Source organism: Chaetomium tenue, assembly GCF_020726465.1.
Source record: "Chaetomium tenue strain MPI-SDFR-AT-0079 chromosome Unknown F5144scaffold_5, whole genome shotgun sequence".
Taxonomy (NCBI): domain Eukaryota; kingdom Fungi; phylum Ascomycota; class Sordariomycetes; order Sordariales; family Chaetomiaceae; genus Chaetomium; species Chaetomium tenue.
This window is the reverse complement of record NW_027117333.1, coordinates 3573396-3597118: the sequence shown is the minus strand read 5'-3', so window position 1 is coordinate 3597118 and position 23723 is coordinate 3573396. Positions and strand designations below refer to the sequence as shown.

At 55.9% G+C, this 23723-nt stretch overlaps 13 protein-coding genes across 13 annotated transcripts; 6 read left to right on the top strand and 7 right to left on the bottom strand.

The window, feature by feature from the left end:
• Positions 1–6: 6 nt before the first annotated feature.
• On the top strand, positions 7–2177 carry F5144DRAFT_579296 (MmgE/PrpD family-domain-containing protein). Its single transcript, XM_066789319.1, has 3 exons — positions 7–453; positions 540–1320; positions 1379–2177. Exons 1-3 carry the CDS (start codon positions 175–177, stop codon positions 1999–2001), a joined length of 1683 nt encoding a protein of 560 aa, XP_066641923.1. The 5' UTR covers positions 7–174; the 3' UTR covers positions 2002–2177.
• A 1569-nt stretch (positions 2178–3746) lies between these two features.
• On the top strand, positions 3747–4517 carry F5144DRAFT_579294 (uncharacterized protein). Its single transcript, XM_066789318.1, has 3 exons — positions 3747–3994; positions 4055–4114; positions 4174–4517. The coding sequence occupies exons 1-3, from the start codon at positions 3965–3967 to the stop codon at positions 4402–4404; spliced, it is 321 nt and encodes a 106-aa protein (XP_066641922.1). The 5' UTR covers positions 3747–3964; the 3' UTR covers positions 4405–4517.
• On the bottom strand, positions 4518–5634 carry F5144DRAFT_579293 (uncharacterized protein). The gene is made up of 2 exons (XM_066789317.1): positions 5412–5634; positions 4518–5258 (listed from the first exon to the last, which is right to left on the bottom strand). Exons 1-2 carry the CDS (start codon positions 5458–5460, stop codon positions 4750–4752), a joined length of 558 nt encoding a protein of 185 aa, XP_066641921.1. The 5' UTR covers positions 5461–5634; the 3' UTR covers positions 4518–4749.
• F5144DRAFT_579292 (PRP38 family-domain-containing protein) lies at positions 5635–7180 on the top strand. Its single transcript, XM_066789316.1, has one exon. It carries the CDS (start codon positions 5834–5836, stop codon positions 6704–6706), a length of 873 nt encoding a protein of 290 aa, XP_066641920.1. The 5' UTR covers positions 5635–5833; the 3' UTR covers positions 6707–7180.
• F5144DRAFT_631653 (amidase signature domain-containing protein) lies at positions 7181–9106 on the bottom strand. The gene is made up of 2 exons (XM_066792464.1): positions 8907–9106; positions 7181–8819 (listed from the first exon to the last, which is right to left on the bottom strand). Exons 1-2 carry the CDS (start codon positions 9001–9003, stop codon positions 7345–7347), a joined length of 1572 nt encoding a protein of 523 aa, XP_066641919.1. The 5' UTR covers positions 9004–9106; the 3' UTR covers positions 7181–7344.
• A 683-nt stretch (positions 9107–9789) lies between these two features.
• Positions 9790–10695, top strand: F5144DRAFT_604685 (uncharacterized protein; the record flags this gene model as incomplete). Its single annotated transcript, XM_066791364.1, has 2 exons — positions 9790–9922; positions 9986–10695. 2 exons carry the CDS (start codon positions 9790–9792, stop codon positions 10693–10695), a joined length of 843 nt encoding a protein of 280 aa, XP_066641918.1.
• Positions 10696–10806: 111 nt separating this feature from the next.
• On the bottom strand, positions 10807–11631 carry F5144DRAFT_594519 (serine/threonine protein kinase; the record flags this gene model as incomplete). The annotated part of the gene is made up of 1 exon (XM_066790589.1): positions 10807–11631. The coding sequence occupies one exon, from the start codon at positions 11629–11631 to the stop codon at positions 10807–10809; it is 825 nt and encodes a 274-aa protein (XP_066641917.1).
• Positions 11632–12583: 952 nt separating this feature from the next.
• Positions 12584–13453, top strand: F5144DRAFT_579284 (uncharacterized protein). The gene is made up of 2 exons (XM_066789315.1): positions 12584–12788; positions 12850–13453. Exons 1-2 carry the CDS (start codon positions 12709–12711, stop codon positions 13319–13321), a joined length of 552 nt encoding a protein of 183 aa, XP_066641916.1. The 5' UTR covers positions 12584–12708; the 3' UTR covers positions 13322–13453.
• Positions 13454–13627: 174 nt separating this feature from the next.
• F5144DRAFT_631650 (uncharacterized protein) lies at positions 13628–14785 on the bottom strand (the record flags this gene model as incomplete). The annotated part of the gene is made up of 3 exons (XM_066792463.1): positions 13628–14139; positions 14345–14726; positions 14780–14785. The coding sequence occupies 3 exons, from the start codon at positions 14783–14785 to the stop codon at positions 13769–13771; spliced, it is 759 nt and encodes a 252-aa protein (XP_066641915.1). The 3' UTR covers positions 13628–13768.
• A 25-nt stretch (positions 14786–14810) lies between these two features.
• F5144DRAFT_604681 (cyclin-domain-containing protein) lies at positions 14811–15637 on the top strand (the record flags this gene model as incomplete). Its single annotated transcript, XM_066791363.1, has 2 exons — positions 14811–14867; positions 14960–15637. 2 exons carry the CDS (start codon positions 14811–14813, stop codon positions 15635–15637), a joined length of 735 nt encoding a protein of 244 aa, XP_066641914.1.
• Positions 15638–16136: 499 nt separating this feature from the next.
• F5144DRAFT_614166 (uncharacterized protein) lies at positions 16137–16894 on the bottom strand (the record flags this gene model as incomplete). Its single annotated transcript, XM_066791764.1, has 4 exons — positions 16137–16386; positions 16430–16614; positions 16699–16771; positions 16813–16894. 4 exons carry the CDS (start codon positions 16892–16894, stop codon positions 16289–16291), a joined length of 438 nt encoding a protein of 145 aa, XP_066641913.1. The 3' UTR covers positions 16137–16288.
• Positions 16895–17366: 472 nt separating this feature from the next.
• F5144DRAFT_655001 (uncharacterized protein) lies at positions 17367–21822 on the bottom strand (the record flags this gene model as incomplete). The annotated part of the gene is made up of 2 exons (XM_066793116.1): positions 17664–21822; positions 17367–17381 (listed from the first exon to the last, which is right to left on the bottom strand). Exons 1-2 carry the CDS (start codon positions 21624–21626, stop codon positions 17367–17369), a joined length of 3978 nt encoding a protein of 1325 aa, XP_066641912.1. The 5' UTR covers positions 21627–21822.
• Positions 21821–23628, bottom strand: F5144DRAFT_311525 (Nse4 C-terminal-domain-containing protein). Its single transcript, XM_066783978.1, has 4 exons — positions 22445–23628; positions 22130–22391; positions 21971–22021; positions 21821–21893 (listed from the first exon to the last, which is right to left on the bottom strand). The coding sequence occupies exons 1-2, from the start codon at positions 23535–23537 to the stop codon at positions 22201–22203; spliced, it is 1284 nt and encodes a 427-aa protein (XP_066641911.1). The 5' UTR covers positions 23538–23628; the 3' UTR covers positions 21821–21893; positions 21971–22021; positions 22130–22200.
• Between the last annotated feature and the right edge of the window lie 95 nt (positions 23629–23723).

The window sequence follows — 23723 nt, the reverse complement described above, 5'->3', positions numbered from 1 at the left end:
CCCGAGCGGCATAAGGTCGAATGGACAAGGTCACTGACATCTGAAGAGAAAGGCTTTCCTTTTCATCCCAATAATAAATAATCCCAACAACTGCCGTCTTTGGATCTGCAATTGGCACCGCACCAATTGACACCCAGAAAACGGCGAAAGAGCAGTCACAGACACTGAGGCATCATGTCTGCTGTTAACCGCGGATTGCGCCAGGCGACGAGATCACTGCACCTCCACCGCTCGTGCCCGCCCTCGGCTTTGCGGCCGTTGCGAGCATTCAAGAACGCCGCTGCCCCCCTCTCAGTTGCTACATCCCACAAACGCAGCAGCTTCTCCACCATGGCCTCTCTGCAATCTGCCAGCGCCACGGCGCCCTCACCCTCAGCTCACAAGGGCTACGACCAAGAGATCTTGGATATCGCTGGCTATGTGCACAACCAGAAAGTTGACTCGGAGCTGGCCGTAAGTGGGGCAATCCTCTTATTTTGTTGTTGGGCCTTCTTGCTCTTTCTCCCGCAACCAGCATGCTAACATGACTTCCCCAACAGTTTGACACAGCGCGATGGGTCTTCCTCGACACACTAGGCTGTGGTCTCGAGGCCCTGCGGTTCAAGGAGTGCACCAAGCTCCTGGGACCCATCGTCCCGGGCACCACTGTCCCATCGGGCACCAAGGTACCCGGAACTGACTTCCAGCTCGACCCCGTCAATGGCGCCTTCAACATCGGTGCTATGATTCGCTGGCTCGATTACAACGACTGCTGGCTCGCTGCTGAGTGGGGTCACCCGAGTGACAACCTGGGTGCCATCCTCGCTGTTGCCGACTGGGCCACCCGGACGAACAAGGCTGGCCAGCACAAGGTTGCCGGCGGCAAGATCTTTACCGTTCGCGATGTGCTCGAGGCCATGATTAAGGCCCACGAGATCCAGGGCTGCCTCGCTCTACTAAACTCGTACAACAAGGTCGGCCTCGACCACGTCGTCCTGGTCAAGGTTGCCAGCACTGCCGTGGTCAGCCAGATGTTGGGCCTCAACGAGAAGCAGACGGCCGACGCCATCACCCACGCCTGGGTTGACGGTCAGAGCTTGCGCACTTACCGCCACACCCCCAACACCATGTCCCGCAAGTCGTGGGCTGCTGGTGATGCCTGCCAGCGCGCCGTAAACCTCGCCCTCAAGGTTCTCAAGGGCGAGTCTGGCATCCCCACTGTTCTCTCTGCCCCGACGTGGGGTTTCTACGACGTTTTGTTCAAGGGCAAGAAGTTTGAGTTCCAGCGTGGCTATGGCAGCTACGTCATGGAGAACGTGCTCTTCAAGGTGTCATATCCTGGTTCGTCTCTCTTGGTGTTTTGAACCGCTTTGATCAGTGCGCTAACCATTTTATGCAGCTGAGTTCCATTCCCAGACCGCCGTCGAGGCGTCCGAGAAGCTCTATGCCCAGCTGAAGGCCATGGGCAAGTCTGCCGCCGACATCAAGGCAGTCACCTGCCGGACACACGAGGCCTGCGTTCGCATCATCGACAAGCAGTTCAAGCCCATGGACAACTTTGCCGACCGCGACCACTGCATCCAGTACATGTGCTCTGTCATGCTCGTCTTCGGCCGTCTCACCGCCGGTGACTACCCCGACGGCTCCGAGGCCGCCACCTCTGAGCTGGTTGAGTCGCTCCGTAAGAAGATCAAGTGCGTCGAGGACCCGCAGTTCACGGCCGACTACCATGACCCGGCTCTCCGCACTATCAGCAACGGCCTGACCGTCGAGCTGAACGACGGCACTGTGTTGCCCGAGGTGGTCATTGAGGCCCCGCTCGGCCACCGCCTGCGTCGCGAGGAGGCTAAGCCCCATATCCTCGCTAAGTTCAAGGGCCACCTTGAGCCCCACTTCAGCGCCGAGAAGGTAAAGGAGATTGTTGAGCTCGGCCAGGACCCCAAGAGGCTCGAGGCCATGAATGTGGACGAGTACGTCGATTTGTATGTCACCAAGGACAGCAAGTTTGTCAAAAGCCAATAGATGGTGGCGGTAGGTGGTGTCTATACTGTGTAGATGGAATACAAAAGCATTTGAACATGGAGTGCCGCGCCTGTGTCGGGGGCATGGCGATACCCCCTTCAGAATCCAAAGCGAGGCTCGTTTCGCTCCTTGGTTATTTTTTCACATCACTCAGACCTGACTGCCGCATATGGAGGAGGTGTGCCTCATGAGACGTGACCAGAAGCATGTTTTAGCTACCTGTCGCTTTTGCATTCTCCCTTGCTACATCTATAACGCCACTACAGCCACCTTGGTGATATCTACCAATCGCTGCCGCCTCAGCTGGCCGCTCTCAGCTCGCCTTTCCCATCGGGGAGCGGGCCATCACAAAATCACATCCCCCGCTAGTTTGTCTGATAAGTCGGATGTCTCACAAGGCAGCCCAAAGTTCTGAGTGGGACAGATGCCTGCATCATACTGCAGGAGTGCGCGTGAGCACCCCCCCCCAGAGTAATACTGCCGCCGCCCCTGCATTATCGAGATGTATTGCTTCTGGGGCCGAGGGCTTGCTCTGGAGCGGCAGGCAGCTGAGTGGGGAATTGTGGAAGGTTGTTGCCCGTAGCACAGGGCCACCCGATTCCTCATCAGAACCCCCTCCAGGACCAACAATCTTATCTTGATCTTGATTTCCTCCAATGTCATGGTTAGAATCCACGCCATCTCCAGCCCGGCGTTAATCCCGTCCCTACCCGGCAGGAAACGGCTGACCGCTATTCGTAGAAAAGCCCAGGCTGTCGTCGCCAGATTGGGAATGATAGTCCCTGTTGGTCCCGTCTATCATGGAGGTTGACACCAAAGCTGAACTCACCCCTCCCACCCCCCTCCACACCTACTTACATACATCTTACATACCCACCCACACCCTGGTCAATCCCCATCCCACGGTCCCTCCGATCGATCGCCAAGCGGCCCCCTGTCAAACCCTCCTTCCCCGGACGAGATCCCTGTTTCGATGTTGGTCACCTCAACCTGTTCCCCCGCAGGCGCCGCTGGGAAGCGATTGGCCGCCGGCACTTTCGGGCTATGCATCGCTGGACGCATGCAGCTAGTTAGCTGAGCGGGGAAAAAGCCGGCCCATCTCAACGTCTTGGGGCCTTGGCTTTACTTCACAGCCTTTACTTGTGGGACGGCTTGCCTTACGGACGTTAAGGTGGACTGGAAGGGCGGAGGGAGACATGGGGTCTTGGGTTGGCGGGGCTTGAAAGGATCTTGTTGTTGCTCCATGTTTGTTGGATCGTGGAAATAACTATCCTTGGAAGAGCCGTTTTCTGACGACATACAGAGGGGAGATGGGCAAAGAAGGCAGTGGTGAAAGGAAAGGCTTGTCGGCGAATCAAGGGCAGGACATTGTCTCAAGGGCGTTCCGGAGATGCAAGGGTTCCTCGGAGGGTGTCCTAATGCTTTTTTTCCCTTTTCCGTCCCTCGTCTGGTCTAGATTTGGTGGGCCGAGACATCCATGACAGTCGTAGGAAGCTATACTTACGCAGTACATACACTAGCTCGACAGGAATCACAGACATGGCTTGCATTATCTCGTGTGCACAGGATTCCTCTCTACAGCCCTCCTTCTTTCAGAGCTTATGCGTCCAGACGAGAAGGGCTAAGTCGATACCCAGCTCGAACCCAGTCCGAACTTGGATTGGAGTAGGCTGCGCGGAACGTCACCGTGCCGATGAGATCAGTTTGAGGCCATTGGCTGCCAGCCCAAGCCGCGTTCATGTATTCCTTACCGGGAATGCCAATGCCTCTGACAACGCCAGGGATATGTCTATATAAGCGACCTCTCATACCTCCAACCTGAGTTGATGTTGCACCCATCCCTTCTGTTCTTGACACACCGGGACATCAATTGCCTATCGCCTCTTCTCTGCTCATCATAACTCCACGTTCGTGTGTATACGGCCCACCCTCCTGGCATCCCTGCCCCTTGACAAACGACATCATGAGCGTGTGCTATTGCTCCAACTTTTACGTACGTGAGCCCGGAAACAGCCGATTGGCACCGCTGACAGTGCTCCTTTTGTGCTACTAGTCCTCCATCCGATGCACCAACACGGTGGGGAAGTTTGGCCAGCGCTGCAAGCTGTGCATTGTCAGTACACGTCGCGTCTTATTACTATCCATCGGTGATCTGACGAGTTCAACTGCTAGGTATTGAAATCCGGAATGTCTCTCACCCCGGGCCGTCTCCCTGAGGACAGCCTTTGGTTGCTCTCACAGGCTCAAGCTCGTGATCCGCTGCCGGAAAACCGAGCCGAGGGCATCTCTGATACCTTCCGGCGACCATCGTGGCCCTTCCCGGTGCTACCGTTTCCATACCCGACAAGGAAGCCAAACTGGGGGGTTTGGGTCTGGAACAATGGGACGTACACCAGGATGTGACTCTTTCCACGATTGGAAGCACATCGGAGTGAAGCCGAGTCTATGCCTGTAGTATCCGGAGAAAGGATACAAGAGATGCTTCCGCTGGGTATCACATTAGGGGTAGGGGGGAAGCTAGTGTAGGGTCGTAACACGGCGAATAAGCGCCAAATTGATTTTCATGCTATACCATCCATCTCATCCAAATCATTGATCAGTGACAAAGTCATACTCATGTTTCCAACCCCCATGTAATTCGGAAAAACCAGAACGCCAATAACCAACCCACAGCCCAGAGCTGTCTCCCCACGCTATAACCCCGCCCAAACCATACATATCCCACACCCCTCGTGCACCCCACCGAGACTAACACTTGCCCCCCTCACCGCAGCCCAGCCGCCGGTAATAGCCCCGCTCCCCCTGCGCCGACTTCTGAATCTCCTCCTTGATCCGCCGTCGCCTCTCCGCCCTGCTCATCGGCTTCTGCACCTCCTCAGCGCCCCCTTCCACAACAACCCGGCTGCTACCCTTCCCCTTCTTCTTCCCCTCCACACTTGTCTTCGTCTTCGTCGGCGCCGGCTCCCCACTACCAGGTTCAGCTGCGCCTTTACCCGGCAGCGTAGGTTTAATCTCCACCACCTGCACCACTTGGGGCCCCTCTTCCTCGTTCGGCTCCACCGGCACTGGCTTACCGTCTTCGTCGAGCGCTATGATGGTGCCGTCGGCGAGTTCGGTGGTCGACTGTTTGAAGCGGTCGGGCAGGAAGATCTTGGGGGAGGGTCGCGGGGGCTCCTTTATGGCGGCGCGGAGGTCGCGGAGGGTGCGCTGCTGCAGGACATAGCCGCTGAGGAAGAGAGCTGTGGTGCAGAGGAACACTGGTGAAGGAGGGGTTGGTTGGTTAGTTTAAATTTTAGTTCGGTTGGGTTGGTGGTGGGTTGTGAGGGGGGTGAGTGAAAAGGTTGCTGGTGATAACGAGGAGTAGGGTGTGCGTGCACCGGGGAGCAAACGGAAAACGGAAAGCTGCATACCAATACCAGAAGAGACTGCAACAGACACCTGCCCTGAGGTGACGAGCATTCTGTCTGATGCTTCTTGCGTTTACTACGGGACTGGGCGGATACAATAATCGAAGAATGGCCGTAAAAATATAATGCCTAAAAGAAGGGGAATAGATTGACAATCGTGAGAATTGCAAATGTACCCAACAGTGACATCAGCGTTGTTGAACAAGCCCCCCTTCGCGATTCAAACAAAAGTCTGCGTTGGCCGGGCAACTATCCTTGAACGACCTGCCCCACCACGCTAAGAAATCCGGGGAAGCAGCATCAACAACCCAAAAACTGCGTGGGGCGGTTATCGCAAAATCACCAATTCAATTCCAACATCTCGAGCCCGCCGACCGGCAAGACCACTCCCGCACCCAGGTCCACACCCCCCATACCTCCCGACCATGAGCAAGCCCGCCTTCCACCGCGCCGATGAGCGGCGCTTCCTCGACGAGCGCGGCAGCTCGGGCGCCCTCGCCCCGAACGGGCTCAACCCGGCAACCATCATGGAGAAAGCCGTGCGCGAGAGGATCGTGGACAGTTATTTTTACAAAGAGCAGTGCTTCGGCGTTAATGAGGCCGACATAGTCGACCGCGTGGTCGAGCACGTGGACCACATCGGCGGCGTCGCGGGCATCGTGCAGAAGCCGACACCTTTCCTGTGCCTCGCCTTCAAGCTGCTGCAGCTCGCCCCCGCCGACGACATCCTCGACGAGTACCTCGCCTTTGGCGGCGAGAAGTTCAAGTACCTGCGCGCCCTCGCCGCGTTCTATATCCGCCTCACCCGCACCGACAAGGATGTGTTTGCGCGCCTGGAGCCGTTTCTCGAAGACCGCCGCAAGCTGCGCCGCAAGGGCCGCGACGGCACCACCCTGACGTATATGGACGTGTTTGTCGACGACTTGCTTACGAAGGGCCGTGTGTGCGCGACGAGTCTGTGGAAGATGCGGAAGCGGGATATTTTGGAGGACCTGGAGCTCCTTGAGCCGCGTGTCAGCCCGCTCGGCGCGCTCGAGGACCTGCTGGAGGAGGAAGACGAGGCGATGGAGAACGGGGATGACGCGAATGGGGGTGGACACCAAAGTGATTCCGGCTCCTTCCGGTCGAGGTCGCGACCACGGTCGGAGTCGCGGTCACGGTCACAAACAAGGTCCAGGTCAAATTCACGGCGGAGGTTAAGGTCAAGGTCCGGTTCACCAAGGAGGCGATCGAACCATGACAGGATGGACATTGACAACCCGGACGCTCATCGGTCTGAGGGTGAAGCGAGCCCTTGAAAGCTCGACTGGAGTCCATGGTTCGATACCAAACAACGGACCTATCCAAACAGACGATGAGTTCGCCGCTCCGAGATTGGAGAATACGGCGCTGAGGTCTGGAGCACAAGCGGGTTGCAGGTCGAATGCCGCAACGTGCTTGCTACGAACTACCCGCCTCCATCCGGGCCACACGGCCGATGCATGGGTTTATACGCTAAGCAGGGCTGGGCTGGGGGCCCGAGACTTCTGGTTGGCATTCAGTTGCGGTTGAGTTCCTGTCCAACACCCGGAGTGCAAAGATCCCGCGAAAACGGCCCGAACAAAAAGACGAGGCTTGAGGCAACCAAGTATGCCACCGCAGGAGCCGCCGCGTCGGTCGGGTCGGGACATGGGGCCCAACTACAGTCAGCATGGTCAACGGGTTGGGCATGGATGGAATGTCAAAAAACAAATCTGAGGAAACACACAGTTGCAGGAGCGTAATATAATACATTGTATACAATCACTCCCGCTGGAAATACCTCAGTTGGCATTTCTCTCACGCCGGTGAATCCCATACACAGCAAAACTGTGCTTGATCCATCAGAGCAAGTGTGATTAGATCAACTGTGTGCCCGATGTTGATGGCGCCCTAGGTTTCACTGCGAAGTTGCGCTCTAGAGCGTTTTCGAGACGGCATCTGCGACGGCAAGCAGCCGGGCATCGTCCCAGTACTGCCCGATGAGTTGTAGCCCTGCCGTGCCAGGCTTCCCTGTGACATTTTCCGTCTCCGGCGCAACAGGCAGCGGTATGCTGATAGCCGGCAAGCCCGCCAAGCTCGCGGGTACTGTAAACACATCGTTCATATAAGCATCGAGCGGCGTCTGCTTCATGACATCGGCTAGTTTCGGCGCGAGCGTCGGGGCTGTCGGGCAGAGTAAAAAGTCCACCTCCTCGGGCCCCCACTTATCCTCCATTTCGATGCTCTCGTCTAGGTCCGTGAGATCAAACGTCTCTCTCTCGTGGAGAGGGTTATCGAGCGCAAACACGCGGTTGAAGTCCTTCCGCACCAGCCGGCGCACCCGCTGCGCTTTGATAAAGTAGTTGTCCATGGCCTCGGAGCTCAGGGTGTACGAGCCAAGCAGGATACGCCGTCTCACTTCGTCACCGAACCCCTTGCCGCGACTTGCAGCATAGAGTACTCCACCAGCGGCATCGCTCGCGGCGTCAGTGTCCCTCGTGCCGTACCGAACACCGTCGTACTTGGCCAAGTTGGACGACGCCTCGGCTGGTGCGATCACGTAGTATGCAGCCAGAGCGTGCCTGGTCGAGGGCAACGACACCGGCACCACGCGCGCGCCATACTCCTCTTGTAATATCTTTGCCGCTTTCGCCCATGCATCCCGTATCCCGGGGTCGAGCTCCTCGATGTTGTACTCCAACGGAATTCCAAACCGGAGCCCTCTTAACACATCCCTCCCCTCCTTCTGCTCCCCTCCAAACCCCTCTCTCCCGACCACGCACCTCCCCCTCGCCGCCTCTGACAAACTAGTCGGATCCCTCGAATCCGCCTCCTTCCACAACCCTCCTGCCACTCCCCCATCACCAACAACCAACTCCCTTATCCTCCCCACCCCCCTCGCCAACAACCCCACCGTATCCAACGAATTCGCATACGGCACCACCCCAAACCTTGAGAGCATACCATACGACGGCTTGAACCCAACCACCCCACAATACGCGGCGGGCAGCCGCACCGACCCGCCCGTATCCGTCCCCAGCGCAACATCAACCTCCCCCGCAGCAACCGCAACCGCACTACCCCCGGACGAACCGCCCGCCGAGTATTCATCATCCCCTAGGGATAGGGACGACTGGGCCACGGCGCCGGCGGCCGAGTGCGTACTGTGGCTGCCCATGCCGAACTCGTCGAGGTTGGTCTTGCCGACGAGGCGGGCGCCGCGGGCGCGGAGCTGCGTGACGATGGTAGCTTCGAAGGGGGAGTGGTGGGTGCTGAGGAAGGCGGAGGCGCATGTTGTTGGGTGGGTGGTCGTTGCGATGTTGTCTTTTACGGCGAGGGTGAAGGGGGCGTGGGGGGGAGGGGACAGGGGTGGTTGTTGGGTGGCGGTGGGTTCGGGCTCGGATTCCGGGGCTGGAGAGGGTTGGTAAGGTTAGTTTGTATGTGAGTAAGGTAAGGGGGTGTCCGCCGGGGGGGGGGGGGGTTCGAGGGACCGAGTACCTTTGGAAATGAAATGATTTAGCAGACGCCGCTGCTGGCCTGTGACGGAGCACCCATGGCAGAGCCGGAGGCCCCGAGGCCTACCCCGAGCCAACATTCGTTCTCTCCACCCCCGTTACCAAAATAGTCAACCAGGGTTGTATCGCGGGGCATTCAGCATGCTTTGGAGCGCCGAGGTAACTGAAGATACCGACAAGATGCGACCTCTGAACAAAGATCGAAGCTAAGAGGATCAGGTCCGTGCTTTTACGCCGTTACACAGCGTTACACTTTTTGCCGAACCCCGTTGCCAAGCCTGACGGCGAGGTGAGCACCGTTGCAAAGATGATGTCATGCCTTGACCGGAATTCCGTGCATGGGTCTAGACCCCTGTGCAGAAGTTCCAAATACCTACCGGAATTCCAAATCCCAGGCAGTCGTTTTTACGGCGGCGTTGCTGAATACGCACCGGACGGCCAAAGTTCCGTGTACGAGTACGCAGGGCGTTTTGCCGAGGCGTTACGCAATGATCCCTCTTCGTGTCATTATGCCGAGGCCAACAAACGGTCAAGCAGTCTTCAATTGCAATCCCAGCTTTGTAAGCCCCTGTTGATTTGTCGTGTCGCATCATCGTGAAGATCCTAGGCAACTAGGTATAAAGCCAACCCTGGGTTTCCCATACCAAACATATTGCTAGTAGCTAATTTCCACATCACCCCATCACCAGCGCCCAGTTCGCTTCATCCAAAACCCATACTTCATCTCATCACACAAAACCAGACCCCTCGCCACATCATCAACACCTTTGCGCAAGAGTCGACTCACCACGCGAAATATCATCGCCGGTATTCTCCTGTTTGCCGGCTCGGCTGCTGCAATCACCACTTCCACCCAAAGTCAAACCATGTCGTCCAAACTCATCCCACCCAACCCCGACGAGGTGATGGTCATCCGTGACATCACCCCCAACGTCGTGACCTTTTCGGTACCCTTCCTCCGCTTCGGCCGCATCCCCATCGGCGGGCGCGGCACACTCAGTAAGTGATAGCCATGACTACCTACCCAACCCTCCCTTGCTAAGGTAACTAACCCTTCCCCAGTCCGCCTCACCTCCGGCGCCCTCGCCGTCTTCTCCCCCGTCGCGCACACCGCCGCCGCCGCAGCCAAGGTGGCTTCCCTCGGCGGCGACGTGCGCTACCTGATCGCCACCGACATCGAGCACCACATCTTCCTCTCCGAATGGGCGGCCGCCTACCCCAACGCCAAGCTCATCGGGCCCGAGGGCCTGCCGGAAAAGAGGCAGGCGACGGAGGGGGATCCGCGGATCGGGAAGGAGCAGTTCGCGGTGGTGGTGGGCAAGGGGAATGATGGGCGGGATGCGAGGGTGATTGGGGAGGATTTTGGGCTGGATTTTGAGATGGAGTATTTCAGGGAACATCCGAACCGGGAGGTGGTGTTTTGGTATCGGCCGGACAAGGTGGTGGTGCAGGCGGATCTGGTGTTTAATCTGCCGGCGACGGAGCAGTATTCGACGGTGCCCGAGAAGGAGAGGCCGAAGCTGGGGGTGCTGGGGAAGGTGTTTAGTAGCTTCCAGACGACGGCGGGAGATGCGTTGGGGATGAAGAGGTTTCTGTGGTATGTGGCGAGCCGGAATGATCGGGCGGGGTTTAATGAGAGTGTCGCGAGGATGGCGACGTGGGATTTCGACACCATCGTGCCTTGTCATGGCGAGACGATCGTGGGGGATGGGAAGGCCGTGTTTGAGAAGGTGTTTGCATGGCATTTGGAAGGGAAGGGAGCGAAGAAGTGAGCGAGTGAGAGATTTAGTTCTGTATTTGCGTCACGGCGTTTTGAGCATATGTTTGGATGGTTTTGGGCGTTGGTTGGCTCACAATGGGCCATGTAATATCACTACCCTCTTCTAGATTGCTGCAAACCATTTCCGCCGGATAGCTTCCATTGCCAATTCTCGCGGCATAGGTGTCAAGAACTTGTCCGCCTCGTCCTGCCAAAACTGGTTCATTGGAGCGGCGTTCCAAGTCGAGGCATACTCCCAGTACGGCGGCATCCACCCGGCATTTTCCCAGTCAATAATCCCCACGACTGTGTCGTCGCGAACCATGATGTTAAAGCTGCTCAAGTCGCCGTGCGTGAAGACAGGTGTGGGCCAGGGCTCATCGTGGAAAGCACAGAGTTCAGCGAGGCCAGGGATAGAGCGGTCGTCCAGCTGGCTGGCCTCGACTCCGTTTCGTAATTCTCTATGGAAGTCCTGGATGGTTCGAAAAGGACCCCAATAGGACTTCTCCGGAAGGCGCAGGTCAAAAATAGGCCCACCGTCTACATTCGCGATGCCAACATTATCGGGCGGCGGAAGGTTGCGAAACTGGCCGACCATCGATTTCAGATCCTCCAAAATCTTCGTTTTGGATTCTGGGGATCGGCGGCCCCAACCGACGCCCGCCATCGTACCGGCGATTCTCTCCATGACGATATATGTGACGCCTTTGTGCATAAAAGCGCAATACACCTTTGGGACCGGGACTGAAGTGTTTCGCGCTATGAATTGCATCGTGTTTGCCTCGGCGAGTGTTGGAAATGGCGTTGTCTTGATACATATCCCAGACATAAAAACCACCGAACCGGGCCCCCTGCCGTTGCGCCAAAAGTACCACCGTTGCAATATTTTGCGCGCGGAGATAGTCAGGAGCCGGTTCCATAGTGTGGCGTTTATCGGCTTGGACTCCATGCCCGCCGTCTCCAATTCTCCGCCCATGTTGTTGTTGTTGTTGTTGTTGTTGTTGTTGTTGTTGTTGTTGTTGTTGTTGTTGTTGTTGTTGTTGTTGTTGTTGTCATTGTGGGTGTAACTTGTTGGAAGGAGAGGAAGCATGGCTCGGCTTGTACTGTGTCCGGCTACATGTACATTAGGTAGGTAGGTACCTTACCTAGGTACCTTACCGCAGCGTACCTTAGGTAAGGTACCTAGGTACAAGTAGGGAGGTATCTATGCACGGACCAACCACGAAGCGAAACATCGACATCATGATCAAAAGAAGGAAGGTTTGCTTAGGTACTGTACACCCCCCTCTTGGCACCGTCCTACATGACCGCCCATGTTGCGACAACCACACTCGGGTTCAATCAAGACGGGCAAATCTGGGCTCTAGAAGAAGAAGGCATAGCTCCATTTCACCGGCCTGGCACTTTGTTTTCTTTACGATGATGCGAAAATCCATACCGCAAAGAACACAGCAGAGTGAGTGGTTGGAAACGCATCATATGGTACCTAATAATGGTATTCGGGCCCAGGACCACATACCCAACAGCCTGGGAGCGACGCTGCAGGGGCTTATCGACAGGCTTATTGATTTGATGTCCCGTTGGCTGGCTGCAGTGCGGAAGACACGGGGTTGGTATCACCGTATCCCGAATATTGAAGCCCTAATTACCAAATGGCTACAGTTTTCTATATTCCACTTGCAAATTGCATTTGCTTAGACTGAGTTGTGGTTGTAACCCCAGAAGCTGAGTTTGGCGGGGTTCAAACACAGGAATTCTTACCTAGCGTTGATGTGAGCTTTGGAACTTATTGGAAGAAGTGCCAGCGTCATGTGAAGTCACGGCCCTGCCGCGGCTGATGAAGAGATCCGGCCTGACGCATCCCGTTTATCACCAAATAAGGGAGGAGCTGAGCAGGTGTCGAACGAAGATGCAGCTGCTACTGTGTATATGGCAGGTATATGGGAATTCGCGCCGAGGCATCTTCTACCCAGGAATGGAGCCTACCTAGGTGCCCTAATCTATCTCCTGCCTGAATTGTCCGACCATGCCATCCAACAAAGACCGCCTGTACGTTGCCCTTTACGCCCGGGGCGGCGCGGCCAAAATGCCGGACGACGAAGACAAGTAAGTCGCCTTCCATGGTTCTGCTGGACATTTGTCAATGGCTCACGGTAGCCACATGCAGGTATCACTGGGCTCTCCTCGTCGGACCCAAGAACGAGCTAAGTTCGTCGAGGGGCAAACGCTATCATGCCAAAGAAAAACCAAGTGGCACGCCCGGACAGTTGGTATGGGAATTTGAAGGGCGGGACACCCTCATGGAAGCCAGTGCGATGGCCCTAGTCCGCGTTCTAGTTGCCAAGATCACAAACATGGACCGCCTGGTATCCGCCCTGCAAAGTGTGCCTGTTCGAGGATCCGAGCCGCAATGGAACCGCGTCGAATGGGTGAAGGAGGCCCTGGAGATATTGCAGAGGGACGGGAAAGCCGTGGGAACCTCGGTGCTTGGTTGGCACGCGGTCCGTGACGCAGCGATGCAGTTCGTCGAGAAGAAGGCAGCGGAGCATAGATTCGACGGCCGGGCTGAGCCTGGCCAGTTCGATATTAGCAAGGTGGCGACTTACGATTTGTTGGAAGGGGAGGAGACGATCCCCTGAAAATTTGGTCGGCCGCCCGCGGCGGTGAGAGATGTGTCTGTCATATTAGCAAAAATATTGGGCAGAACATATCAGAGAGAAAAGAGAAGAAAAGGAGGAGAAAAAGAAACGAGAAACCAAGCAAAAAACAAGGTGATCAGTGTAAACACAGTTTCTCTGACCTTCCGGACATGATGGTGTTGGTTTTCTTGCAGTCGGCTTAGTCGACATCTGCACTGGCCTGCTGTCTTTCTTTACACATCGTGTATCAGGATGAAATAGAGATACAGTCAGCGGAAACAATATATAAATTAGAGCAATACATTCCCGGTGATAGTTTACATTTGAGGCAATAAGGTCTAGCTGATCCCACCCAGAGTGTTAGGAACAGTTGATGGCCCAGCTATTGCTATTTAAGTCATGAACTGTACATGTAACCCAAGCGGAGGCCGCGTGTAGAAGCCTTTTCTATCTCTCCCTTTCCAGCTGCTCTACAACTCTATCATAAAAGCCCAACTTCCCGATACTGGTGTACGCTCCGTACGCATAGGCCAGAGCCTGGCTCCTGTCGCTACCGAGACATGTCGAGAGCATCTTGTCGCCACGCTCCACTGACTCCACCATGTCAATGTATTCTTTCCGTTCACGCCATGTCTGCCTCACTTCTTCGTCGAGAGGTTGCCCCTCTCCGTCGTATTTATGAGGGAGATCGAACGAGGCGGGCATGGTCTGGAGAAATTCGGGGAACGCAATCAGCTCCCATGGTGTAACGGGCTGTGCCCGAGGTGGGCCTCGGTAACCCTCGGCCAGCTCACGTACAAGCACGGTCCACCGAACCCCTGGATGAAGCTATTCCCAGTTGCCCCACAGCGCACCGAACATTCTAGCAATGCGCTCGGGCCATCGCGCTCGCGATCATAAAGCAGCCCCACGAGCTGCCAGACTCTCTCATCTTTCCTTTTCTTCTTCAAGCTTAGTGTACTCGTAGAGTCGTCACCAGTTAGTTGCAATATACTCCTGGGACCGTTACACATGGGACCGTACACGCCCCTTCCCAGTCGATGATGCCTGTGACGTTGAAATTGCTCTCGTCAACCATGATGTTGCTGTGGAGGAAGTCATCATGGCATAGGGGAAACGGCCCGTTGTTAGTTGCGGAAATCCGACTGGCCATCGCTTTGATTTGTACTGGGAACTGGTCAATGATGGCAATCATCTGCTCGGCCGAAATCGGCCCTCTCTGCATCATGCGCCCGATGGTCTCCTTGTCCCACTTGAACTTGACGCTATTGACCCAAGCCTCGAAGAACTCGGCGGCTGTGTTGAAAGGACCGCCGATCCCCGGCAAGGGGCCGGATTCGTACCCCCCATCTCGGTTCCGGACCACGGTGCCAATCTTTGGGAGCCGTAAGGAGGTTATCTGGACCTAGTGAATGTGAGCTTCGGGAAATCGGGCCAAACGGGGAGGGGGCTTGGCACTAACATGGCATGCCGCCACGGCCTGGTAGAAATGTTGGCGATGCTGCGCGGGTATCACGCCGCGGTGCACGTCATATCCGCCAAGGGCGTCCATAGCGACGATGCCGGGGAGGACCTCGATTAGCATATACGCAACTTCGGCCGGGTTATTGTCGTCGACGGCGGATGCGAAGACTCTAGGGACAACCGCTCGTACCATACATTATCGTGGGGGAAAACTCGCAACCAGTAAACGTCCAACACAGCGCCATCGCCCGGAAGTTTTACTGCCGCGTGCCGCCCCCGGTCTCCGTTACCGAGTACCTCCGGCGCGTGCACGACTACTGCCCCTTATCAGCCGGCGTCTACCTCGCCACCTCGCTCTACATCCACCGCCTGGCCGTGCTGGAGTGCGCCATCGTCGTGACGAAGCGCAACGCCCACCGGCTGGTGCTGGCCGGGCTGCGAGTGGCCATGAAGGCGCTCGAGGATCTGTACTACCCGCACCGCATCATTGCGCGCGTTGGGGGGATCAGCGAGAAGGAGCTGGCGCGGCTGGAGATCAGTTTCTGTTTCCTGACCAGCTTCGACCTGGCCGTGGACGCGTCCATGCTGGAGCAGCACTGGGAGTTGCTGCGGCGGGGCCCCGAGTGTTGGAGCGTCTTGGAGGAGGACAACCAAATGGGAATGCTCCTCGATATACTGCATTGTCGCAATCTCGGCCTCAAGTTCGGTGTTGCCTTCTTGGAGGGGCACAGTGGCCTTGATGCGGACCCGAGCTGCCCAGCGACCCCCGTCGGAGAACTCGAGCAGGCGAACAAGGTTGTTGAGCCCGCTTGTGACCTGATCCATAGCAACGCATTCCAGATGACGGTTTGAATTCGAGGCAATGAGGCATAGCTGATCCCACCGAGTTCGTCGGAAACAACTAGCAGCCCGGCTGTCACCATTTTGAAGGAGGTTATGGACTGTGGTCCAAGAAGAGGCCGAGTCGACAGGCATGGCAATACCGTGCTGGTCAGGGAGATTCACCGATTTGTGGTGCTTTTGTTCTTCGCATGACAAGTAGCATCCTACACGACTGGAAGTATTAGCACGACTTGCTTTTGTTTGGCGGGCGAATCATGGCACTGCGTTCATGCACTCAAGTTGCAGGATGGACCGTTTGGATTTGATTGCATTGCGGGCCAACGCTTCAATTCCTGACGTTCACCAAGCCCAAATTGGCATGTGCATACTTCAACGTCTTGTCGTTTAGCTCATCATTCTGGACGCGGGGCTGCTGGTGTATGTATAAACCGGAAGTTGATGAGAATGCGTAGTCCTACCTAATCATTAATCAAGTCACGTCTGTCTACAAGAGTGACCGGATATTTGACCCTGTAGTATTCAGGGGCGAGCTAAGGAAAACATTCCTTCTACGCAGCCTGTAAAATCTCACCGCGCTCTTACTTGACTCCCTCTTAGATATCAGGATTGTCCGCAACGAGGCCGTGTCGGCCATTCCGTCAAGCTTCTCAGAAATTGCCTTCACAGCGTTCTCTTGCATGCTCTTTGCCACGGGAGGAACCCTCTGTGGTATGCCCGAGGCGGTCCGAGGGATTGGTCATGGTTCAACATGGTTTGTTCTGGAGCCCCGTTGAAGTTCACCAGGCAATCGTGGAAACTTACTGAACCACGTACGGTCACAACAATGGCATGATCTCCGTTTGGAAGCTGCTCGTCGGATATCGCAGTCTTTTTGGGAGTCGCCGGAAGGACTCGGAATTGTGTCACGCGGCGAGTGAGGCATGTCCGAGTATATCTTCTGAGCTAGTTCGACAGCATGGGAAATGAGTTGCCATGTCTCTTCGGTTCTATGTAGCATATAGTTAGTGGTCTGAAACGACACCATGAGATAACACGATCACACCCAGGTAGAAAATGAGACTTTCACTTACGGGTTGAACTCTGTTGCTTCCTTGCTCTTGATTTTGTGGATTCCTTGTTTCTCGATAACGGCGAGGTATCGGTCTAGAGCCCTTTCTTGTGGAATTCTGACTGTAGACACTCACAGCCAATGCATATCAGGTAAAGGAGCCAAGAGGCAACCGCCACGTTGAGGAGAAAGGGGGCTAGGATTGACCGGCACTGCATTTGGGCAGGCTATCGCGGAATCTTGAGGCTTCGGCTAGAGCCCTTGACGTTCCTGTGGAGTGTGGAGCAGAGCGGGGCTTGTCCGAGAGATATGCACTGCTTTTGAGAATAGGAGCGCTGGTTGCTCTCGTTCATGTACTCCGAGAAATGCATATTCCACAACAGAGTAGTCTTGCAAGAGTGAACGCGAGCTGTTTGCGACCCTTTCCCGGCTGCGTGTTCATGATGTTAGGGCGATGCAGTGAGGGCAGGGTTGTTGAGGGTGTTGACGGCTGAGTTGAACGGCCGCTCATGGAGGCGAGCTGGGCAAGCAGCATAAGAAACATGGCGATGTATTGTAAGAGACAGAGCTTCCCATATGTAGTTACCATATCGAAGACAATCTAATAAGCCAACCACGATATACCATCCTTTAACATACGGACGAAGCAATTCGATAGCCATATACCCCCATCCTATCTCGCCCACCCACCTAACCACTTCGGATCTAACTGACAATCTATCTCCCCCTTTCCAACCACCCCTCTCTCTTTCAAACAACCCCTTTAACCAACAACACCCTCCCCCTTCCCAACCAGCCCCTTAACCAACAACCCCCTCCAACCTCCCAACCAACCCCCTAACCGCCCCCCACACCCCCCCAACCCACGCCCTCCCATCCACCCCCCCCCTTCAAATCCACCGCCCTCCCCCACCCAAACAACCCATGCACCCCCTCCGCAAACCACACCCACACCGGATCCACCGCCAACCGATAATCCACACTCACCGGCGACCAGCCCGGGTAGGGCGGCGGGCGCCCGCTCGTCAGATCCTGCACGTATGCGAACCGCCAGTCGTTGGAGCCGACCCAGATCCGCCGCTCGACTGTTACGGCTACGTAGGTGAGCCAGAGGTAGGCGGTGAAGAGGAGGACGGCGGTGCTGACGAGGGTGGAGGCGGGGGGGATGGGCGGGAAGATGGGGTGCGGTTTGCTGGTGCTGGTGCTGAGGGGGGTGGTGACGGGGGTGGGCTGTGTGGTGGGGGGTTGGGGGATGGGGATGGGGGTGGGGGTGGGGGGGGGGAGGGGCGATGATGGTGGTTCTGCTTCGGCCTGTGATGGTTCTGGTCCGGCCTGTGGCGGGTCTGCTGCTCTCGGGGGTGAGCCCCGGTGGAGGATGCGGGTGTAAGCATGTTTTGCGAGGCGGTAGAGATAGACCGGGAGTGCGGTGAGGGACGATAGAAGGAAGGAGATTGTCCTGCGTAGTTCGGACGGCTGGAAGAAGATCAGGAGGAGAAGCCAAGTGACCGAGGTCAGCAAGCGGCAGAGGGAGGACCAGAGGGGATCCGAGGAGATGAGGACGCCATGGCCGTGGTGGCCTTGGCAGGATGGAGCGGATGGCGACGGGGTGCTCGTCTTTCCGCCGGCACAGCAGCCTCCGGTGATGGCCGAGTAGTAGCCGCGCGGGAAGAAGTAGCGGAAAAGAGTGCAGAAGCAGGCGGATTCGCCGTGTCGGCCTTGGCCTCTGGACGTTTGGAGCTGGATGAGTGCTCTTGTCACAGACTCCCGGGCGCTTTGGCGTTCAACTGCGGCTGCTCCCTCGAGGTAATCGTGTAGTTGCGCTTGATCGGCATCCAGCACGTGAAGGCGTGCACTGCTGAACTGGTGTTCCCGGCGCAATCTCGTTTCATGTCTTTTGAGCGCAGCTCTGAGGGTCAGGTCCATCGGTTTAACCTTTGGTGCGTTTGTCCTGAACCCCCTGAGCTGTACCCTGTCGAACGCCGCAACCCGTTTCATCAAGTCATCGGCTCGCACCTTGACCTTGGGTATCTCAGTAGTCAACGCCATCAGCCGGCTGTCTTGCTCCTTCATGATTTCCTGTATCTCACGCCTGCGATTGACCAGATGCGCGTCGGCCGTCATCTCGTGAACTTGAGATACCAACTTCTCCAGGGCTGCTTCTCCCTCCTCGCGGGATGTGGCCGGCAAGCTCCATACGTTGCCGTTAGCGTCAAGGAAATCAATGGTAAGAAGTAACACCTCCTCCCACTGACGAGATTCGAGAGAGCGAAGGGACTGTTTTGTCCGATATGCCTCATGCTCCGTCGCGAGGGCCGCAAGCGTATCCCGATTCGCTTCAAGCTTCTCAATTTTCGAATGGATTCCCCGTAACAGTTCCCGCTCGGCTCTTCGCGGTTGCGTGGTGTATTGTTTGAGCTTGAGAAGGCCCTCGAAAAGCGAGTCGAAATGGGCGAGGATCTCGTCGAAGCCCGTCAAGTCCTTCTCGATTCCGTACGTTTGGTACGTCTTGAGGGTCGTTTCAAACTCGATGATGAGGTCTTCGGCCGGAGTATTGGGGTCCACTTCAGCGAGCCTCTGCCACAGCTGATGGAGCATGTCTATACGCGAGCGCAGCAGCGTGTCAAACACCATGCCCATCTTCTTCTTGTGCAGGGGTAACCTCAGCTGTAAGATGATCTCTCTGCTAGCCCTTAGACATTGTATCTCCTCGGCGCTGGCACCAAAGGACAAATCCTTGGACGGAATTATGTCGCCAGGATACGCGGGCGAAAGCATTTCCGTGTCTTTAGCTGGTTTGGGAACCATCTTGGCTGTTTGGACTTGGGCATAGTGCTCCTCGACTTGTTGTCCAATCTCCTGAAACGCGTGTTGACTTAATTGGAGCTGCTGCTGGAGCGCGTCGAGTTCGCCATGTATCAATCCTTCGTTTTTCTCAACAGCTCGGTGCTGTTCAATCCATAAATCTGTCGAGACGGCGAGTTTCCGAAGTTCGTCTAGGATCTGTTGGGCTTCGCCGAGATGGTTTGCCTCAGTCTTTACCTGGTTCCCTGATACGCGGTCCACAACGTCCTTGATCGCTGCTTTGATGTCTTCCATGGTAGCCTGACTAGACTGGATGGCCTGGAGCTGAGTTGCCTTGATCTCAAAAATAGCCTCCTTGGGCAGGAGAAATGCTTGGGAGCTGCCGCGTGATGAGTGCGCACCTGGGCTGCCTTCAAGCCCACCAATACCACTAGTGACCGTGGTCTGTAGGCCTTCTACAGAATTCTTGATCTCCTCCACCTTGCGCTCATATTCCTTCTCTTCGCGGGCCGCCTCCACAGCCTTATCAGCGATCTTCCGCTTGAGTTCGTCAACTGACCGTTGAAGCATCTCACATTTGCCCCGGTACAGAGCGACCTCTTGCTTAACCCTGCCGTCTCCTAGCTCTTTCTCACGGCTCAGAGTTTCCTTTTCGCTCATCAAGCGTGCTATTATGTCGGCGTCGTTTCTTTCCCTCTGGGCCGCACGAGCTCGTTCCGTTTCTAGCGCCTGTCTGAGTTCCTGGTTCTGTGAACGGTTTCGGGTCAAGCGCGTTAGCACTTCGGCGTGACGTTTCTCCCTCTTAATCGTCTGAGCTCGTTCGGTGTCTATTTGCTTATTGAGCTCCTGGTTCTTCAGTTCGAGTTGTGTTATCCTGAGGTCTGTGACGTCCAAAATCGTTGTGTGTAGCTCTTCGCATTCCTCCTCAGCCGCTCTGAGGCGTTCGTCGGTCGTTTTCGTGACCTCGTAAGCCGCTCCAATCGCCTTGATGATGGACTCAAACCTGGTCTCAACATCACCTTTATCACTGGGCGATAGATGGATGATCGGCAAGCTGATGTTTTCTCCCCACTGGGCGAGCTTTTTTTCTAGGCGTTGGAGATGTTCCTCCTGAGTGGCCAAGATTTTGCACTGATCTTTTTCGAGCACCCACCGATCCTTGAACAGCACCTTTTTTTCTTCCTCCAAGGTCTCCATATCCTCTAGTCTTTGCATTTTTTCCGCCTCAAGGAAATCCACAGCTCTGGTGAGAGATTCATACTGCTCCTCGGCCTTCCGTAGTCTCAATTCAAGCTTCCCACGTCCCTCTTGTTCAAAAACCTTCTTCGATATGTCTGTGATAACGAGAAAAGCAGCGCTCCTTCCTCTCATGGCGACGTCGTAGCACGCCAATAAATGTTCCCAGATCTCGTGAGCTCTCGCGTCTAAGCTTGCAACGAGAGTCTGAAGCACTCCCTCCGGGTCTACCCTTTGGAACATCCCGTTCCGGGGCGGCTCCGTAACATCATCTAGCAGTATCTTGACGGTTGTCGCAATATCCTCGGTCCAGAAACCATACTCCGGGCCATACTCGCCCTCATGCGAGCTAAGAACCTTCGGGTTGGCCAGGTATATGTCCTTCAGTATGTCCGGCTTCCTATGGGGGCGAGCGAAGCTGCTGTGGTCGGAACGGAATTTATTGCTGCTGTTGGTGCTGACAAGGCTTCCGATTGAAGACCGGCGATCATACCGTTGAGGGGGGAACATCGAGGGCGGCAGTTCGATTGGTGTTACCGGTGAGCCAGATCTCGATCTCTGCAAAGCAGCAACGTCGGCTTGGTCCCTAGGGGACAGTTTTGGTGGTGATTCATTTGCGATCCATGGTGCGACGGGTGTTACTAAAGGAGCCGTGGTGCCCCAGGCCTCAAACACGGGGTATCCCGACCCAGGTGACACTTCACCAGTGCCTTCTAGATATTCTCCATCAGAGGCCGTTTGACCAGGTGCAAGAGAAGTTTCGGAATTCGAAAACGGCTCTGAGGAAGCGTCGGCCTCCTTTAGATTGCCTCTCCAACGTCGAACCCCTATCCCACGTCGAACCCCTATCCCACGTCGAACCCCTCTCCCACGTCGAACCCCATCCTGCCGATGAACATCTTCGTCCGCCATTGAGGTTGGCTCCCGGGGCACTTAGAAATGCCTTGCTCGTGGGCTACGAACCAGGCGAAGTGGAAAATGGAACCGGAACCGGAACCGGAGCTGGAACAACCGCGCGCACTGGATGGAGTATCCGCGATTCCAACGGTTGGCGTAAGGGCAGAAATCGCCGTATCGATGAAGGCAGTCTCTGGTCGAGGCACAAGTATTTAATGAATGGAGGTGAAAGTAAAGGCATGCGGAATAGCCATTTGGGCAGAAACACCGAGAATATCATGCCTGTCAATTCCGTCAATAGCTAGACAAAGAAAGGCGTCCGCCTCCAGCTACCAATTCCGGCAAGGGGCGTGGCGCACATTTCTGGGACAAAGGACCTCTGATCCTTGATCTCGACAAAGCATTGCGCTCTAGCAATTCCTCGGTGAGCAAAAGCAGATTGTTGGAGTAGGAGGAGGCCGATCCTTCTGTGCAGCATTCAAGAGGGCCGTTGCTCCGTAACTGGTTGCCGTACATACATGACAAATGCTGGCCACAGGCAGTTCCAAAGGCAGTGCAGTGATGTGATAGGGGGTATAGCCACGAGTGGTTAGCTATACCAGCCCCTTGCACCAGGCCCTTGTTGGGCTTCCTCTTGTCTGCTCGGGATCATGGGTTCCTTTATGTCGAATGCGTCAATGATGTCTCTCCAAGTTGCCATGTCAATGGACATGATGGCCTGGTGTCTCATGGCGGCTTTGGAACGAGATGCTTCCGCTGATGAGTTTTTCCGAACGGGCTCTATTCGTCGCGTTAGCCTTGCGCAGCCGGCATTCAACGGCGGTGCTGCATACCTATGGCTGGCAGGCCGTCGTCGTCAAAACCGAGTTTGACACTCCCTTCTCGGATCAAAAAGCTGACGTAAAACATGTTCTCGACCGTCTGCCCAAACGAATGTGGGTTGATAACAAATCGTAAAAGGTCGATGCCTCCGTTAGATCGTAAAGCGTAGCGATCCATCAATGCCCTTAGCTCGGCCGGTGTGGGTTCCTCGTCGAGATTATCAACCGCATCCTCCACCGCGTCCTGGGATTCTTGCTGCGCAGTCTCCAGTTGTACATGGATTTTCTTGCATATGGAGGGAAGGTCGTTCTTGTCCGATTTCTTCAAGTCCTCCGCTCTGAGCTCCTCTGGCCTGACCTCCAGGAGGCTATTAACCCTGAACGGTGCCGACCTCTTGGTGATCTTGCGCGCCTTCTTCTCAATCGACAACGGACCTAAGAGGAAACCGGGGAGGGCTGGCCGGCGGATGGCGGGCAAGCACGCAAACCGACCAAGGTGGGCCCAGTTCATCATGTCGCCGTCATCGCCGACATCGCCTTCGTCGTCACTCCCTAGGGCGCCGCGATTTGGTTGCCGCCTCCTCCTTTGGGTGCTGGAGAGCTCCACTGCTTCGTCGTCCTCAATGCCACGACCTTGCAGCATGTAAGTAATACATTTAGAGACGAACTCGTCAATATCGATTCCGTTTCCAACATTCCCGGATGTCAACCGCTGCACCCTGCGAGCTGAGAGATCGGCTGCGATCACCAGCCCCCGCGAATCGATAGCGGCCTCGGCAGTTTGCTTGACATTCTTGATGATGCGATCTGACTGGTTGAGGTATTCGAGGAGGGCCTTGGGATCTGATTGCATGAATTCGTCTGGGTTCTCGCGCATTTGGTTTTGCAACTCCCGCATGCTCCGCTGGATCTCCCGGCGCTGTTGCATCGACTGCGCGGGATCGTACTCCTCGATGTCGCTCTCATCGTCTACCTCGGAAGGCGGATCCTGGGTCCTACGCCGGCTCGTTGACGGTTCGGTTCCAAAATCCGAAGTCCGTTTCCTCCCCGACGATCCGCTAGGGCCCGGGGTACCGCGGACCGCGAGACTTCGACGGTTTTCCATTTCTGCTGTGACGGGCGACAGCGGACTTCGCACCGTGTTGACTGAACGATAGGTACCGAGGAGGTGCGATTTTGGTCATGGATTGCGCTGATTTAGGTGGACAGGTTAAAAGTAGGGGGAATGGAGACAATAACCCTTGTGACACTTTCGTTTTCCCCAGGTTTGTGCAACCTTCTAGGTGGTTAG